We start from the raw sequence: 17878 nt of genomic DNA, 5'->3' as shown, positions 1-17878 counted from the left end.
CAGTGCTTTGCCAGTTGATTCTTGCCTTGAGTTTCACTGACTGCATTGACTCGACCTCCGCCGACTGCAACAGGGACCTAAATGCAAGGATGTCACAGAGACAAGCAGGCTGGGAAGTCCTAAAATGAGACGAGGTGATGACACCCCGTAATGACAGGGTAGACAAAGGGAAAGACCACAAAAGGGCCTCCCAGCACAAGAAATCAAGGTTCTCATCTTCTGGTACCTGCTCCAGGAGTCAGTGTGGTGGCTGCCTCTGGGCTCTTGTGGATGCTGCCAGGTGGTGAAGTCGGAGATGTTTTACTGGTGGGGAGGGGCAGAGATCCACTTAAAGGGGTAACAGAAGGGTTGGTGCTTCCAGGTCTGGTGGAAGAGGCAAGGTCCTGGGCTGGAGAACTGGAAGAAGAATGAGGCTGCTTGGTGACATGTGTAGAAAAAGGGGCACGGTCCTTGGGGCCAAGGGCAGAGCTGCTGCTCAGGACTCCGGTGCTCTCAGTGGTACTGGCCAAATGATCCGGAGGCTGGCCTCCCTGAGCATCCGACCTGGAGGTGGCAGCAGCCCCTACACCTCCTTGGGTGGCTGGAGGGCTGCTCACATGAGTGAGGACAGGGTTTGCAGTAGTGGTGGTCCCCAAGCTTTCCGAGCTGACTGTAGGACTGGTCTGCTGCTCGGCAGCAGCGGGGGCTGCAGCAGGGCTGGCTGTGGATGCTCCAGAGCTGGCTGCAGAGCTGGCCTGCTGGGAGCTGGGGGGTGATGTGGTGGGGGCAGGTGTTGGGTTTCCCTGTTTGGTGGTGGTGGTGGCCCCTTGCACTGTGGTAGGCGATGGTGCAGGGGTGGATGGGGTGGTTCTCAGAGTGCTTGCAGTGGTGGTGCCTTGAGCAGCGGTGGGTGATGTGGCAGAGGGTGCAGGGGTTGCTGGCTTGGCTGTTGTGGTGGTTGTTTGAACTGTGGTAGGTGACTTAGGTTCGGGTGGTGTGTCTCCTGCACTGCTTGTAGGGGTGGTCACTTGTGCCTTGCTGGTGCCTGTGGTTGTGGTGATGGTGTCACTTCCATCTGGACCTGCAGGAGCTGGGTCATCCTCACAGCTGGCACCTGAGGAAAGGTAAAAATGCCAAGATAAACCGTGAACTAAGGAAGCTGCCCTTGGTTTCCACCCAGAACAGGTATTTGTAGAAATAAACGCTGCCCACAAACCCTGAGTCATTCACTCGGGGCTTGCCTCGTGCTCTCTGAACTCATATCAAATTCCACATTCTGGTGTCACTGTGAGGAGGAGACCCGAGGAACCTCCATGACAAACGTACTCAAACTCACAGGACTTCAAAGTGTGAGCAGGAGGACAAGACCTGCTGGTTCCCAGAAGGCAGGTCCCTCTCACAGGGCAGGTCCACCACCTTCTATGCAATGCCCTGCAAGTGATTCCCAAAATGAAGCAGATCCAGCCCTTACAAGGAGCCAGCAAGGGATGTGCCGAGTGTGTTTGTCCAACCCTGTTATGAGGGTCTCTCACATCCCTGAAGTGGTGATGATAAATTAGGTGACACTTAGAATCATAGAATCATTAAGGTTGGAAAAAGACCTCCAAGATCATCGAGTCCAAACAACCACCTCCCATTATCCTACATAAGGAGATCTGTGGTTGGTTTCTGAAAAATACTTTAAGTTCTTAGATGATGAAGCTGTTTCTTAGAGGGATTCAGCTGAAGGACAGCTTTCCTGACAAGAGAGAACCCTCTGACAGCAGAGAGCTCTGCAACATCCCACAGCTCTAAAAGGTGGTACTTTCACTACTAGACCAATATAAAACCTTGGGTCTGTTTTTCTGCTTGTAATCACTGCAGGAGCTCCATCAACTGCTGCAGAGGTAATTTCTCCACGTGGTAACCACCAGCTCTGGGCTCTTGCTCAAATTCACCCCAGGAAAGGTTTGACCAATATTTCACCTCTCAGGAACCGCAGGCTGCACTGAGCCACTTTATCCATGGATCCTGTCTGGAGTCAAGGCAACAACCTGATTTTGAGGGGGAGGGGGTCTTCCATTTGGTGACTGTACAGAAGAATGCTATTTTTTTCCTTCATGAAGCATCTGTACATTATTTCCAGCCCTCCCAAACAGGAGACACACTTCCAAGATCTGATATGCAGCCTAATGCTGCTCTCCAGAGATCTGCTTCATTCCTCTGTGCCGGCACAACAGCAAAGGATTTGCTCTCACAGAACCTGCCCATTAGCACTGGTTGTGTGTCAAGAGCCTGATGAAAGCTCAAGTTTCTGATGGGAAAACTTAACCCCACCATGTCAGGACCTGGCGTGGTGGAGTTATGTTTGAGAAGGACTCGAGGAGTGGGATTTGGGGTGGGGAGGCTGCAACAGATTTGAGGTCCCATGGAATGGAGAGGAGAAGGTCGGAGAGGAGAGGGTCAGAGAGGGTTGGAGAGGGTTGGAGAGGGTTGGAGAGGGTCAGAGAGGAGAGGAGATTTCAGTTGGAAGGGACCTGTAATGATCTGCTAATACAACTGCCTGACCATTTCAGGAGAATCATAGAATGGTTTGGGTTGAGAGTGACCTTAAGGATTATACAGTTTCAATCTCCTGTTGTGGCAAGGACACCTTCCACTATCTCAGGTTGCTCCAAGATCCATCCAACCTGGCCTTGAACACTTACAGGGATGGGACAGCCACAGCTTCTCTGGGCAACCTGTACTAGGGCCTCACCACCCTCACAGGGAAGAATTTCTTTCTAATACCTCGTCTAATCCTGTCCTTTTAAAGCCATCCCCCTTGTCCTGTAACTCCATAAAAGTGCAGACCTCCTCCTGAAATACTGTTCCTACTCTTGTTTCCCCATCAGCCTCTGGGAGCAGCCATTCCCATCCCTGGAAACACCATCAAAATGTGAATTTAACTGAAACTAGCAGCATGAATTATTTTAGGAAACACTTGGCTTGTGAGAGAACATTTCCATTATATCTGCAGGAAAAGAGCTTTTGTGGAGATAAGTCATATTTCCTATAGGCTGACCGCTGTCTGCAGGAGAAGGAAAGGTAAGGAAGCAAAACACCGTCACAGGGATCTGACAGATAAACCCCAAGTGCCAAAGACAGGAGGGAGTTTTGATCTACCCACCTCCTCAGTTTTATTATCAACCTGTGTGCCTTGAGTCTGAATCCTCAGTGATGGCTGCACCATCACTAGAGAGAGACCAGGCATCCAGTGAGCCACAAAATGGGTCTGTCCCATAAATAGGGTGTAAAACTTCGTTGACAACAAAAGAGGTAAAGCAAAAATATCCCCTAAACGTAGGAACAATACATAAAAGAGATGTAAATAAAGAAAGGGTTGGAAGCAAAGGGGAAATCACCCACTGCTCTCGCTTCCTCTTCGTGCCACAGCCCCACCCCAGAGAGGCAGAAAGCACAGGCACCAAAGAGAAGTCAGAAAGACAATTCCATTCAACCCTGTCCACAAGAGAAGGGGCCGTGCTTTGGCTCTGGGCCAGGCCCAGTGGCCAGCTGGGACCTTGTGGTCCAAGAAAACAGGATCCCTTCCCCAGCACTTCCCCGCCTCGACCCGGGGAGCTGCAGATAGTTTTTTACCACTTTAAACTGGAAATGGAGGCAAAAGCCCAAAGCAAGGGATGCAGAAAGCTGGTGGGATCCTCCAGGCTTGCCCTGGCTGCAGTGCTAGCTGGGCTTCTTTTGAGGTGCACAGGGTGACACTGCCCAAAAAAATAACTGGGAGAAGAACCAAGACTCAAGTTGATGCCCACAAAACTTACTGCTCTTTTATCTTTCTGCATCCACTCCTGGTTTTCCTCTTTGCTAAGGTCAAGAGATGTTAAAAGACCAATTTATTCTTCTTCTTTAAGCCAGGACCAGTGATTTAAGTGGGATTTAAGCAACTCGAGGAGTTAGCACGCTCCTACTTGGAAGTGGGGAGCAGCCATGGAGGGGGATGGATGGATGGATGGATGGAGGGATCGAGGGATGGATGGATGGATGGACTCAATGGGTGCCAACCACATGGGCAAGTAGGACACTACACATCCTATACATCCTACTACATGGCCATGGCTAAACTCGGGCAATGCTTAGTGTCACAGAGGTAGAAATCACTCTCCTCTGGTGGCTAATGACCTGCATCTCTTTGGTAAGTGGCCACACAAACCTGCTCCTGCTCTATCAGGCTGGATGGGACCACTGGAAAGGGTCCCACTGGACCTCCCAATGGTCCATTGGGATGGACCTCCCATCCCAAACTTGATCTGAAGGTGATGTTTCTTTAATAACCTCCACCCCAGCTCAGCTGGGCTGCTACCGAATTCTCCCTTTCCCCCTTTTTTCCTCTGCAGATTGCTTGTCTCAAAGCAGACTATTTTAAAGAATGACTGTTGCTGGCTGAAATGCAGCAGCTGTGGTGAGCAGCAGCCATAGGAAGAAGAAATCCAGGCAGGTTGCAAACTTGACAGTCCAAGAAAATGTGCAGCGCTGTGGCCTGGACTCACAACAAGCCAACGGCAAGAGTGTGGCTATGAGTTGGTAAAATCCTCCTTCCACAGAGGACCAACACCTGTATCCATCCCCACACCTGTGCTGCAGGTTTTTGGGCACCTTTCTCTCAGCCAAATTTACCTTTTCTCTGCATCTGCATTAGGTTAATCTGTTTTCTCACTGCTGCTCAAGGAGTCAAGTGCTGCAGCAGTCACGGGGCTCAATGCCCTTCTGCAGTTTTATTGCTCTGAGCTCAACATTAGGTGTTTGCCCAGGGACTCTCTCACTGCAGCACTGGAGAAAAATGTATTTTACTTAGAAAAATTGCATGGTTTTGGTGTCTTGCAGATTCACCACCTGCAGAAGGCCTGGCTTAGGCAAAATGATTGCAAACGTAAATCCAAAGCAGAAACAAATACAGAACAAGCAGTGAGAGCACAAGAATCCCAGGAGTCACTGTTTTCCTTCATGTACTGTATCCCTTTAAATGCCAGAGAATGATGTTTTTATCTTTTCCTCCTTCACTGGCCACCTGTGCCAAATTTTGCCAGTGGACCCAGGGGTAATAACTGGTAACAAGCCCCTCTTTGCCTGGGCTGGTGGCCAGTATTGCCTGACAAATGTGCTCAACAGAGGAATCAAAAAGGATCTGGTTGAAGGAGGAGAAAAGCCCTGTGACCACAGACTGGTGGTAAGAACAACCAGACAGGACAGGATTATGTTCAGTGCCCCTTCAGCATGAAAATCACTCACAAAAGATACAGTAAGTCTTTTTGCAGGAAACAAAGTGACCCCTTCACGGAGATAAAAGGATTTAACACATGCCATGAGAGAGGAGATCCTCCAAGTTATCACTCCCTGAACCCAGAGGAGATCCTTTCCAAAAGAAAGTTCACTTGAATTTCAGCCAGGGTCCCTCACCCTGTTTTCCAAAAGGCAGAAAAAAAATACTACCTGCCCCTGACCTTCCTGGCTGCATTTTGGCACGACAAGGCCACTTCTTTGATTTCACTTTTTGGACCGTCACCAACTTGTCATTTGGGGGAAAATGAGAGGAATAGAGCAGATAACAGGGTATTTTGAGAGCACTGGTTGCAGTGAGCCTGAAGCTTTGATCTGCACTTCTTCTCTCACGTGGGGCACTCAGAATACCCAAACCTTCTGTGCTGGGAGTGGGGCAGACCCACAGGAGGAGAGGGTGAGCCCTCCACACGCGCATCCGTGCCCAGAGGAAATGAGTCCCCTGCATAAACATGATTTCATGTCCGGATATGTGCATCCCATGACTGTGCCTGGGATATGGTGTGGCCGTGATGGGGACAGCCCCAGAGGGGAGAGAACTTTCCCTTATTGCTAATTATCCAGATGGGCTTGTTTGGCCCACAGTGTGGGAGGCTGGAAGTGCCACCGTGGGTGCTCCTGGATGGGGCTGGTGTGGGAGTTCTCCGGTCAGGAGCTGATGGGATTTGAAGAGCCACCCCAAATGTAAAAGGAAAGATGTGCTGGTCTGTGCCAACACAGCTCCTTACAATAGCAGTTACAGGCAGAATTTTGAGCTGCTGTGCACCACCACTAATCACAGAATCATAGACTGGTTTGGGTTAGAAGGCATCTTAAAGATCATCCAGTTCCACTCTCCTGCCATGGGCAAGGACGCCTTCCACTAGAATAGGTTGCTCCAAGCCCCATCCAACCTGGCCCTGGACACTTCCAGGGACCCAGGGGCAGCCACAGCTTCTCTGGGCAACCTGTGCCAGGGCTTCCCCACCCTCACAGGGAAGAATTTCTTCCTAATATTTAATCTAAAGCTTCTCTCTTCCAGTTAAACCGTGCCATGGAGTGATGCTCTGGTTGTAACCTCGGTGCAGTGGGTACGTGGTGTTTTGCAGGCTGGGGAAGGTGCTCAGGGGAGAAGCTTGTTTGGAAAGGTCACGGCTTGGAGCACAGAAAGAGAATCAAATCAGCGCAAAACACAAAGTGAAAGGACACGTCCTCTCCATCCTCCCATCAGCCCACCCGAAGCCAGCGATTAATTCCCTCTCCACGCAGCTCCTCTGATTAATTCCCTGCCCAACAGCTTCCCGCTTCCTATTTTGGAAACGCCTCCCCCGACTCTCCCCCCCGCCTCCCCCATCCGCCTTGTTGCAACAGCTCAGATATTGGCTGAAATTCTATTAATAGTGAGAAAAGGAAACTCAAAAGAATAACTTAGGAAATGGTGGGTGACACACCCCACTCCGGCGGGCTGAGCCCGGCTCAGAGCCTTACGCCAGCCGGCTCCTGCTCCTCCCAAGGCGGGATGAGAAAGCCAAGGAGCCTGAGCAAGCCGGGGAAGGGGAAGGGATGTGAGCCAGGCCCGAGGAAGTTCCTATTTTCCTCCCCCTTTTTTGCAGCCTTTCCTGATTGAACAGGGGCAACGGGTTGAGTTCATCAAAGGGAAAGTGGGGGCTGAGGCTCCAGGGGTGGCCTTTCCCAGGGAAGAGCGTGTGCCAAAGCCAGTGAGGAGGCTCCTGGACTTGTCTTTGCATCACAAGAAGCTCCTGGGCAAAAGGAGTGTTTTAATGCAGCCGTGTCTGAGGTGGAGCAGGGACCAGTCGCTGCAGAGGACAGGAAATTTGTCACCTCCTTTTGAAACTGTGAGAGCGATCAGATTGGCAGAATATCACAGAGCAGTGTTATTTATCCTGGAATTAAGATGGGCTACCAGAGCAAATACCTCACAAGGCTTTTAATTTTGCCTGTGCAGAGGGCTCTCTCCCTTCCATCAGCTCAGGGATAGGTGGGATCCAAACAGCACTGTCCTCCTGAGCTGCCTGCTGGGATTTTGGTGAGGGAGGTGGTACGAGGATGCTGTCAGTGTACACAGCACCTTTCACCCTTGGAAAATGGCACTCTCCACCTCATAAGATGCACTTCTAAACCAGCATCACCCAACCCCTTTCCTGCCAGGCTCACCATCAGCATTATGAAACAGTTTCACCCAGGCCAAAGACCAACTTGGCTTCCTGGGTTAGGGAGTGGGGAATGGGGAAAGGTCCAACAGCAGCTGCCAGAGCATCAGACTCTAATCCAATTATCCAGGGCAGGGATGTCTATCCTATCCAAAACCCAGCCAGAATAAGAACTGCTGCAAAACAGTTTAGACAGAATTGCTCTGCAAAATATTAAAGATGAGACCTAATTAGTGCTGCAGTAACACTTGGGAAGGGGCTGCACTAAAAGCACTGTGGGCAGCAGGTCAAGAGAGGGGATTCTGCCCCTTTACGCTGCTCTGGTGGGACCCCACCTGCAGAGCTGCCTCCAGTTCTGGGGTCCTCAACATCAGAAGGATGTGGAGCTGCTGGAGCAAGTCCAGAGGATGCTCAGAGATGCTCTGGAGCCAGGCTGGGAGAGCTGGGGGTGTTCATCTGGAGAAAAGAAGGCTCCAGGGAGACCTGAGAGCCCCTTCCAGTGCCTAAGGGGGCTCCAGGAGAGCTGGAGAGGGACTTTGGACAAGGGTCTGGAGGGACAGGACACAGAGAATGGCTTCCCAGTGCCAGAGGGCAGGTTTAGATGGGATATTGGGAAGAAATTCCTTACTGTGAGGATGGTGAGGCCCTGGCACAGGTTGCCCAGAGAAGCTGGGTCTGCCTCATCCATGGACATGTTCAAGGCCAGGTTGGATGGGGCTTGGAGCACTTGGTGCTAGTGGAAGGTGTCTCTGCCCATGGGATGATCTGTAGGTCCCTTCCAACCCAAACCATTCTATGGTTCTACAAAACAAGGATGTCTGGACTCTGATTTAAAGCCATTGGGTTTGTTTTCAGCAGGGAACCTTCTTTACCCCTCTGTGAAACGACTCTGTTGAAAAGACTCTTCAAATTGCTGCTGTTTAGATCTTGCAGGCAAATGACAGAGAGCTCAAGGCAATAATGCTGACAATTGCCCTTTTCTCTGCTGTCAAATGAAAGGAACCTGCCCCACAGCCTCTGTTCTGGAAGACTTTCCCAATAAACCCTTACTGGCTGGACATGGAGGTGGGCAAAGTGGATGTGCTTCGAGCCCCAAGCAATTTTGCTTCATCTCCAGATGGAGAGGAGCATCCAGGGCTTTTTCCTCTACTGCCAGCCTGGAGATACCCCTTGGCTGGAGATTTAGGGTATGTCCCCACAGTATTTCAGCATCATCCTGAGGACTCTTACCAGTCTGTAGGATTTTGCAGTCAGTCACATCCCTACAGTAGCCAAAAGCCATTTGGCTTCCAGAACTGGGAAAAATTTAAGTTGTCCCTATTTCTACCTAGTAGAAGTAACCCTGAAGCCCAGGGAGCAGGACTTGAACCAAATCTCACACAAGCTTTGGCTGTTCTGTCCCTCCTGTTAGATCTGCCTGACTTTATTTAATTCACACAGCAGCCTTTAAACCTCTTTGGTTTCCACCAAAAAAACCCATCCACAGCCTGATACACTTTTCCTGCCAGGACTGCCACACATGTCCCCAGAATCCAGGTTCTGATGAACCAGCATTTTCTGATGAGAAACCTGCTTCATTAACAAATTCCCCATCAGCTCTTTCTGCAAGTATTTGAGCCAGCTCAGCTTGTCTGCTGTTTCATTTGGAAGGATGACAAATATTAAAAATAATCATCCCAAGGCACATCTCCCCACACTCCTCTTCCCCTGCAGCCCTGACACATCTCCTCCTTGATCCCTTGGTGCCTCTGAACACCACATTTGGGGAGGCAGAAATGGGTTTGTTTGCTGCACTAATTAATGACCACACAGTGGGTTTGAGGGAGCAGGAGTATCTCAGTTTTCCTCACTCCCACCCTCTCAAAAACTTTGTTGAATTGTCTTCCATGCCATGCTTGGAACTGCCATGTCTTCCATGCCATGCTCTCCTGAATTTCCCCTCAAAGACTGTTTTTTGACAGAAATTTGTGACAAGAGACACGTTTCACCCAAATCACAGAATCACAGAAGATGCTGAGTTGGAAGAGACCCACAAGGATCTTCAAGTCTAATCCCAGACCGTGCTCCATCCCATGGCCAGCCCCAGCCAGAGGTGAGGAATGCCAGCAGTGGGAGGAAGCACCAGTCCAGCCTCTGTTAAGGATAAACATAGGACATCCTATTTGGGATTGTGTCTCCACGATTCTTCTCATGGAAAATCTGTAGCTGTCTAAGAAGTGAAGGGAAAGATGAAAAAATAATTAAAAGGAGACAGGAAGACCACTGTGGAAAATGAAAGCTCTGAAATCCTTCACAAGAGGTTGCCAGGGAGGCAAACAAACACAAACACACGCGCGCCCCTCTGTCCACGCCACCCCCAGACATTTTTGATCACCGAGCCTGGAAACATCCTATTTCCACCAGGAGCTGATGGGATTTTTAAGGGGCTTGGCTCCAGTCCTGCACCTTTCCCAGGCTGCAAAATGAACTGGGGGCTCTGCAGCCTGAACAGAAACACTTCATCGTGGAGGAAATGGTGGCGGAGCCGCTGGAGCGGAAACGTGAGGAGCACGAGCCAAAAAAAGCCTCACATCCCTGCCTGACCAGACCCTCACAGCACAGAATGTGGCCACCCTCCTACCCTTCTCCTGAATCCTTTATGCCATTAGAGTGGAGTTATCCTGTGATGACCTTGCTGCTTTGAAGCAGGATTTGTGGCAGTGATTGAGCATCAATCACCCATCAGCTGAAGGACACCATGGCTGGTACATTCGGCCCCAAGACCCTTCTTTTCCTGCAAAAGTCACCCAGGACTTTGGAAGAAACTCAGCATTTACACTGAATAATGGGCCAGAAAAGTCTTTCTGCAGCAAGGTAAAGCCCAGGTACCCCTGTCTCAAAAGAGAATCAACACAACACTGAAATCCGCAGAAATTCTTAAGACCACATGACCTGATTATACACTGAATATCCGGGGGGTTTCTTGCATAACTTCAATGTTGTAAGTCTTTAGGGTGCTCTTTCAGGCTTTTGTCAAGTAAACACAAGTGCTAAAAAAACCTTTTTAAAACCAAAAAGTAAATAGATGAAAAGTCTAGATTTGTGTGAATTTAGAGAGGAATCTCAGGTCCATAAGAAGGACGGAGAGATGATTAAAGCTACCAGATTGACAATCCCACTTTGGTTCCATGAGGAGACCACCCAGCTTCCTTCACCACCTCACTCTGAACCCCAGGGAGGTTCAGAGACGTGTGGTAAGAGGTTCAGAGGGTTGAAGGAGCTTCACCATCTTCCTTCAGGTTTGAAGGAGTTCACCACCTCTCTCCAAAGTTGAAGGCTGGGCCATGAACTGACTCCAGCAATAAGGAGCTGTGAAACTGTTGGCAAGGTGGTGGGAAGGAGAACTCTGGATAAGCCAACACTAAATGCTCCTTGGCCAAAGCATCTGCTTTGCTCTTGAGGGCTGAGCTGTCACATCTCAGCAGCCCTTCCTGGGGACATGACCTCCTTTCTCCAGCCCCGCCGCGGAGCTGCTGCTCACCAATGGAGATGTTTGGGGACACAGATTTATTCATTAAGACAGAGCAAAAGTTCCTCCCCATGCTTCCCACCCCAGAAAGATGAATCCTCCCTGGCTGGCTTTTCCTGGAGGACTTCGCTCCAGACGACTTGAGGAGGAGGGAGGATGTGAGCCCACGAGACAGGAGCTGATCTTTATTCAGCCTGATGGCTTGTCTACACCGAGGCACTCAGAAAAATTAATCTAAAATTAAAAGGAGGTATGATTTCAGAGTGGATTAGTCAAAGTGCACACAACCCACCAGGTGGCCACTCTTGTTTCAGCTTTAAATCACTCTTTATTTAATTTAGCCAAAAATGAAGTAGGTTAAATCAAATTAAAGTCTCCTCAGCTCTGAAAGCCGACGAGAGGGAACTGATGAAGTTTAAGGAAGTTAATTCAGGAGAAATCTGGTGATGGTCCTTGCAGAAAAAAGCTCCCAGATGTTGCCCTGACCAAACATCAGGGATGGGGCACACTTGCCTCACTGGCTGAGGTTGGCCTTTTTTGATTCCTGGGCATGGAAAGCTCTGATTGATGCCAGAAAAAAGCCATCCTGTCCAAACCTCCTGCAACAAGCAGGGAAATCTCGAACCAGACCAGGTTGCTCAGAATCATATCCAACCTGGCCTTGAATGTTTCCAGGGATGGGACATCCATCAACTCCCTGGGCAAACTGTGCCACTATCTTACCATCCTTACAATAAAAAATATCTCCCTTATATCTAATCTAAATTGAATAGATAATCAATTTGTTCAGTTTGAAACCATCACCCCTCATCCTATTGCAACAGACCCTGTAAAAGAGTTTGTCCCCATCTTTCTTACAAGCCCCCTGAAGTACAGAAAGGCCACAGTAAGGTCTCCCTGGAGCTCAGTTTTGCTCAGTTTTTGTCGTGGAGGAAAACAGGACATTAAGGAGAGAGTGGACAGAGCACTGTCCCCACAGGACTGGGGAGTGGGTGCACAGGGCAGTGGGATCACCCACTGTCTTCTAGGGCAGGATGGGCAGGAGGACAGAGGGGCAAGGTGGGCTCACCATCCCAGTCTTGCTGAGGGGCACGGGGACACGAAATCCATCGCCTTGCTCTCCTCTCCAGCTGGCTGGGTTCGTGTTTGGGTTCACACTGAGCCACACAGGGATGGAGCTGGCCCTGAGCTACTCATCCTGCCAGCTGAAGCCCTGCCAGCTGGCGGGCACCGGGGAGGAGTTGTCACATCTCATGTCACTCCAGCTGGGCGCCGAGCATCGGTGATGCGTCTAGACTTTATCCATGGGGGATGAGGGCCACAGGGCTCCTGCAGAGCAGAGCTCCCGTGGAGAGGTTTTGCAGCCAAAAAGCCCCCACTTTTCGTGAGTATCCCACTAATCTTGCAGTGAGGAAGAGGAGCGGAGGGAATATGCCCTGTCTTGTGGTGGGGTCACTTCTTAAAGGAAAAGGATTAACCCCAAACCCAAATAGGGGCTATTGGTTTCCCTGGGATCTCACAGCCCAGCAAAGCCAGACCACAGAGGGGCATTAAAGCTGGCATTAGCAGCAGGGATCTCATGCCCAAACTTGTGCCATCAATACAGACGATTCCACCCTCAGCTGGAGGCTGACACTTGCTGCAGGCCCAGCATGGAGCAGGTCCAACCTGCAGCCCTGAAGGTCAGAAATGAAGAGGAGATACTCCAAACCCAAAGGAATAAGGAGACCTCAGCCTGGTCACAGGCAGCTTCAGTACAAGGGAAAAAAAAACTGGAGCTGGGTGACTGGGAGGTCAGTTTGTGCTGGCACAGCACCGCTGTGGTGCTGCAACACACTGTCCCCTGCTCCTTGCACCTCCCTTTCCTCTCCACCTCTCCCGAAGATTTACAGCAGGAATCGCCCTCGCTCAGCAGCCTCTGCCTGCTCCTGCCACCAAGCTTTTGGTGGGGAGGTGGCCAGACCCCCAGGGCCAGGCTTGGGCAGGACTCAGAGGTTGCTCGCCCACCTCGAGGGCAGAAAGGGCCAGCGGAAAAGAGATGGTGGGGACACGATAAGACCCAAAGCCTCACCCTCCTTTGTGCTCCCAGCACCCTTGGTGAGTCACAGGTCGGCCCAAATTTACGCCCTCCAGCAGCAACTTTATTTTTGACCTTTTTTGGGGTCGTGAGTCATGTTGCTTCCCCCAGCCCAACTCACACGTCACCCACCACCAAGACAGGATGGACCCAAAGATGACAAGCTGAAATACCTTGGATGATCCTTATGAGTCCCTTCCAGCTTGAGACATTCTATGATTCTGTGATTTTTGGTCTATCGAGGCTCAAAGGCGCCGTGATGTGACGGGGTGAAAGGCACGACTGATGCCAAGTGACATAGGAGCCACATCCAACAGGCACTGGTGACCTCCTCAAGCATCTCAACTTCTCTAAGTAAACTTTTGGGTGATTCCTGGTTAAATACTCCCCCCCCCAGTGAGAATTTGCTGGTCGTTCAGGCCGTGCTGGGGACAGGTTCGTCTGTGGGCACATCTGGGACACCTGCAAACCTTCACTGACACACAGGCTGCCACCACACCCCCCTCACTCCATGTTTCTGCAGAAGATGGATGTCAGGATCTGTCCCCCCACCACGACCAGTCCCCCATGACCTTGGCTAGCCGGGGTTACCAAGCCAGCAGCCCAGAGATTTCCTGTTAATGCCGTGAGGAGAGCTCCACATTTCCTTGGGATCCTTTGTGTGTCGGTGCTATTTTGGGTCCCACCTTTTTTTTTCCTTCAGTTCCACACCCACACCTCCCTCAGGGTGGGGTCTTCCTGGATAACTGGGAGCTCTATATATACACACATGTGTACATATGCACCTACATATATTTATGTAGCTGTGCCTGCGAGTTGAGCCTTTGGGCACTGACTGGACACGGAGGACTTGGCAGGAGGCTCGGTGCTATTCTTTAGGTGGGGAGAGCCTAGGAAGGGAAGGACACAGCAAACCCTCCCTCCTATTCAAAACTATTTAAAGACTGTCTGGCACTGAGTTTCTTTCCCACCAAATGGCTCCAGTGACGATCTGGCTTTACAGGCTCTGTAATCTGATCAACTTCTATTGTTGGCAAATTCATAATTGCCTCATTATTTAACAGTTGGTTTTACAGAAAAAAAGAATATCCATTTTAGCTTTTTGTTGTTGTTGTTGTTGTTTTGCTTTATTTTGTTTTTCAGGACCACTAAGACTCAGTTTCTATTTGAAGAACTTGTGTTCTTCAACAACTCCTGCTCTCCCCCTCCTTAAAATAATACACATGATCACAGGAATCACTGATTAAAGGCATGAACAGTGAGTGATGACCTTTTTCAGTGCTGTCCCAATGACAGGTTCTCCAGCACAGCATATTTATTACTCAGTGGCCTTTTACTGAGAGAAGTGTTCAAGGCCAGGTTGGATGGGGTTTGAGCAACCTGGTCTAGTGGAAGGTGTCCTTGCCCATAGCAGGGGGGTGGAACTGGATGGGCTTTAAGGTCCCTCCCAGTCCAATCTATTCTATGATTCCATGTTCTAGGATTTACCTCCAGAGAGGAAGGATGCTCCTGGAAGCACTATGTGCTGGCTCACACCCTTGCTCAGCCACAACTCTCCAGAATAAACCTCATTACATTTCTTAACCTCTCCCTGTCCTAGTTTCCCCATCTCTACATGCAAGAGTGGACAGTTTTTGGATAGAGGAGCTGTCTTCACTCACAGGCTGGTCCAGCACCTTTCTAACCGGGGCCCCAACCTTGGTGAGGTGCCAGAGCAATACAAATAATTACTAATAGTAAATCCCATGGGAGTCTATTACATTATGGTTCAACTTCCTCCCAAACAATTGCTCCTCTTCCTTGCTTTGTATGTTCTTCAAAAGAAGCGGCTGCTGTGCTTTAGGGCTGGGACACCGGCCGTGGTAAACATACACCCTGCTCAGCTGGGCCTGGGCAGCAAGAAAGGAGATAAATCTGATGTGAGACAATCACATTGAGGGAGGAAAAAGAAAAATGAGGGTTTAATGGAAACGGCAACGTAGCAGCACGAAACAGCTCTTACCCTGAAAGGTCCCTTAGGGCACATTTATTCACTATTTTCAGGATGATCTTACTCGGATCGGCAATAAGAGCAAGAAATGTTGAGAGCAGAAGTGCCTGTTGGTCTCAGGGCTCAAAACATCTTCATCCAGAGAGTGGTGAAGACCCTGGCACTGCAGGAGTGCTCAGCTGAGGGAAGCAGAGATTTATTGTGGACAGTGCCAGTGCTTGGACACTGCTTTCTGCCTGTGCTGTGGGCACCCGGCCTGCACCACCCAAAATGTGCATAAAGGGAAAGATGACCCATAAATGGGGAGAAAAATGCTTTTGTCCCACAGCCAGTGGACCAAATTGTCTTTGTAGGCTGTAGAGAGTATGGGAGCACCCCAGTGCTGCAGGTTTGGGTGCAATATCAAACTCCTAGAGGGAGCTGGGAACCCCAAATATCGAGTGTTCAACAAAAGGCTTCACAAAAGTCCACAACAGTGGTTTGAGCTGGGTCACCTCAGAGCAGAGTGGGCTTTGGTTGGGTTCTCTTGAGGTCCTTGGGTCTTCATTCGGACAGCTTGCCCTGAGACACATGGTGGGCTGTCTCTGAGGATGTTTTCCCATTGCCAGGACCAGGAATTCAGGCCTCCACAGCAGGTAGCAAAGTGGAGAAGGAAGAAAGGTCTTGCTTATTAATCGGCCAACTGGCCTGACTTAATGCTGACAAAGAACAATGCCTATTTTGCTCACCCCTTCCAAGATGGAGCTTGCAAAGGCTTTAATTAGTCAATTAAATGTGGCTTTGTCATAGGAGATGAGACACAACCGGGATCAGCCAGCTGGGTTCTTGGCTGCTGAATGACATTGTCTTTCCAGCCCAGTGACCTCATTGTTATGACTCAATAGGGGAACAATGTTGTCCACCCAGCAGCCCAGCAAGGAGTGAGATTCCTGCATGGTTACAGCTGAGCAGAAGAGCATGGGAAGTTGTGGGATGTCACTGGGATGGGGATCCGAAGCTTTGCACTCGCTGGGTTTCAATGGCATTGCGTGCTGAGAAACCACAGCCAAAAAATATAATCTATAATACAAATACAGCATGACACAGCGGCCATACTCAGCTCCCCAAAGACTCCCTGGACAGGTAAGTGCAGGTAGTGAGTTTGAGTATGAAGAGATTCACTGGTTAGGGAGCAAAATCCTAAATGATATCTCATGGGAAGGAAAGCTTGCAACACCTACAGCCACAGTGGCCTGGTTGGAAAAGACCCCTGTCCATGTCACCTTTTGAGCTCAGGGCTTTGCTGGCATCTTCCTACCATCAAAATATCTCCCTGCCACCAAAACCCTTCTCTCCAGGGCAGTGCCTGGAGGTTGTGCTGCAGGGCAGGCCATGGCAGGGCAAGGGGAGGGAGTAAAGGAAGCAGGAAGGAAGAAGGAGCTGCATCCCCTCCCTGCTGTTAATCATCCTCCTCTTTCTCCTGAAAGCAGCCATCAGGTCTGCAAACACCAGGTTGAATTCCCACCTTGCAGGGGATCCATGGAGGTGACCAGCAGCTCTGGGTGCAGGGGTGGGATGTGGGGCTGGGCTTGATGGTAATATTGAAATTCCTCTGCTCTTGAGACAGCAGAGACCAGATCCTGCTTTTGGCTCAGCAGTGAAACTCCGTCATGTCAGCTTGGACGTTTCCTTTAGAAAACTGAGCTGGAGTCACAGTGGGGTTGGGGATGGGAAGAGAGGGCAGGGACTGCAGGTCAGGTCTGTGACTGGACCCACAGAAGGGCATCAGCAGAGCAGAGGAGGGAGAGAGCACTGAGCTGGGATTCAGTGGGTGCTGCTGGTTGGAATCCAGGAGTGGGGAGTTTGGAGGGAGAGCAAATGCAGCCCCACTTGGGGGATGTGCTACACTGGGGAAGGCTGAAGCTACATGAACAGCCCTGTCATATTTGCAAGTGACCCTTAGCCAAATCAAAGCATGAATTTGCTGCAGAAACCACCCAGTTTTATGAGATACAAGAAAAGAGCTTCCCTGACTATGGAAGGGCAGAAGTGACAACTGAAAAATCCACACACAGATTTCAAATGCACATTTGGAGAAGCACAATCAGCTGTGCAAAAAGACCCTCCCGTTGCCCCGAGCCCCACCTCATCCTGACATCTCTGGAAATTATTATCTGGGCAAAATGCTGCTGAACACCACTAAGAAACCAAGCCCTGAGCCTGCTGAGCATGGAGGCAAGAAAGAGCTGAGCCATCAAAAGCAAACAATGACTTCTAGCAGCGATTATTGATAATTCTCAGTAATTGATTGTTGATTGCTTTAAATTCTCGGTAACTGATTGCTTTAAATAATTAATAACTTGCAAGTCTACCTACTACAGACACTGCTCTCTGGTGCAGGCATGTTCCTGGCCCCTCTTACCTGACATAGAATCACCACAGAATCACAGAAAGGAACCTTGAAGATCAACAGCACCAAGTCTTTGTCCAGCAAATTTCTGCACAGCACAGTAGCAAAATAAAAGGGACACCCATGCTAGAAGCCAGGCATTGCATTCTGGGACTGTGGGGGATGCAGCAGATGGACAAGTTCTGTGTTGCTGCAGGATTTGGATCAGATCTCCCAAATGGGAGCAGAATAGTGTTGGAGAAAAGGGAATGTGATGGAGATGAGTTACAGCAGCAGGACCTTTGTATGTTAGACCCTCACCCTTGGGAAGGTGGCTCAAATCCAAACCCAATCAGCTCCAAAAGTTGTTCTTCATTGCTACAAAACAAATGCATTATTCCTAATCTATATTATCAAGGAGAGGGCTCTTCCTTTCCCCACTCTGGGTAGTTTCGTGGAAAAATTCATGGATTGAGCAGGCTGGGATGATGTG

General features: G+C 49.9%; 1 protein-coding gene across 4 annotated transcripts in view; it reads right to left on the bottom strand.

Moving 5' to 3' along the window:
* PODXL (podocalyxin like) overlaps nt 1-17878 on the bottom strand; it is a 46494-nt gene that overhangs the window by 15995 nt on the left and 12621 nt on the right. For all 4 annotated transcript variants that reach the window (XM_051795226.1, XM_051795227.1, XM_051795228.1 and 1 more), the window contains exon 2: nt 227-1093. In XM_051795226.1, coding sequence (XP_051651186.1) covers nt 227-1093 — 867 coding nt within the window. The remainder of the gene's footprint in view (nt 1-226; nt 1094-17878) is intronic.

Source organism: Manacus candei, unplaced genomic scaffold (assembly GCF_025592945.1).
Source record: "Manacus candei isolate 608988 ecotype Guabito, Panama unplaced genomic scaffold, ASM2559294v1 h1tg000042l, whole genome shotgun sequence".
Lineage (NCBI taxonomy): Eukaryota > Metazoa > Chordata > Aves > Passeriformes > Pipridae > Manacus > Manacus candei.
Note: the sequence above shows the minus strand (reverse complement) of the source record. Positions and strands in the feature narration are given on the sequence as shown.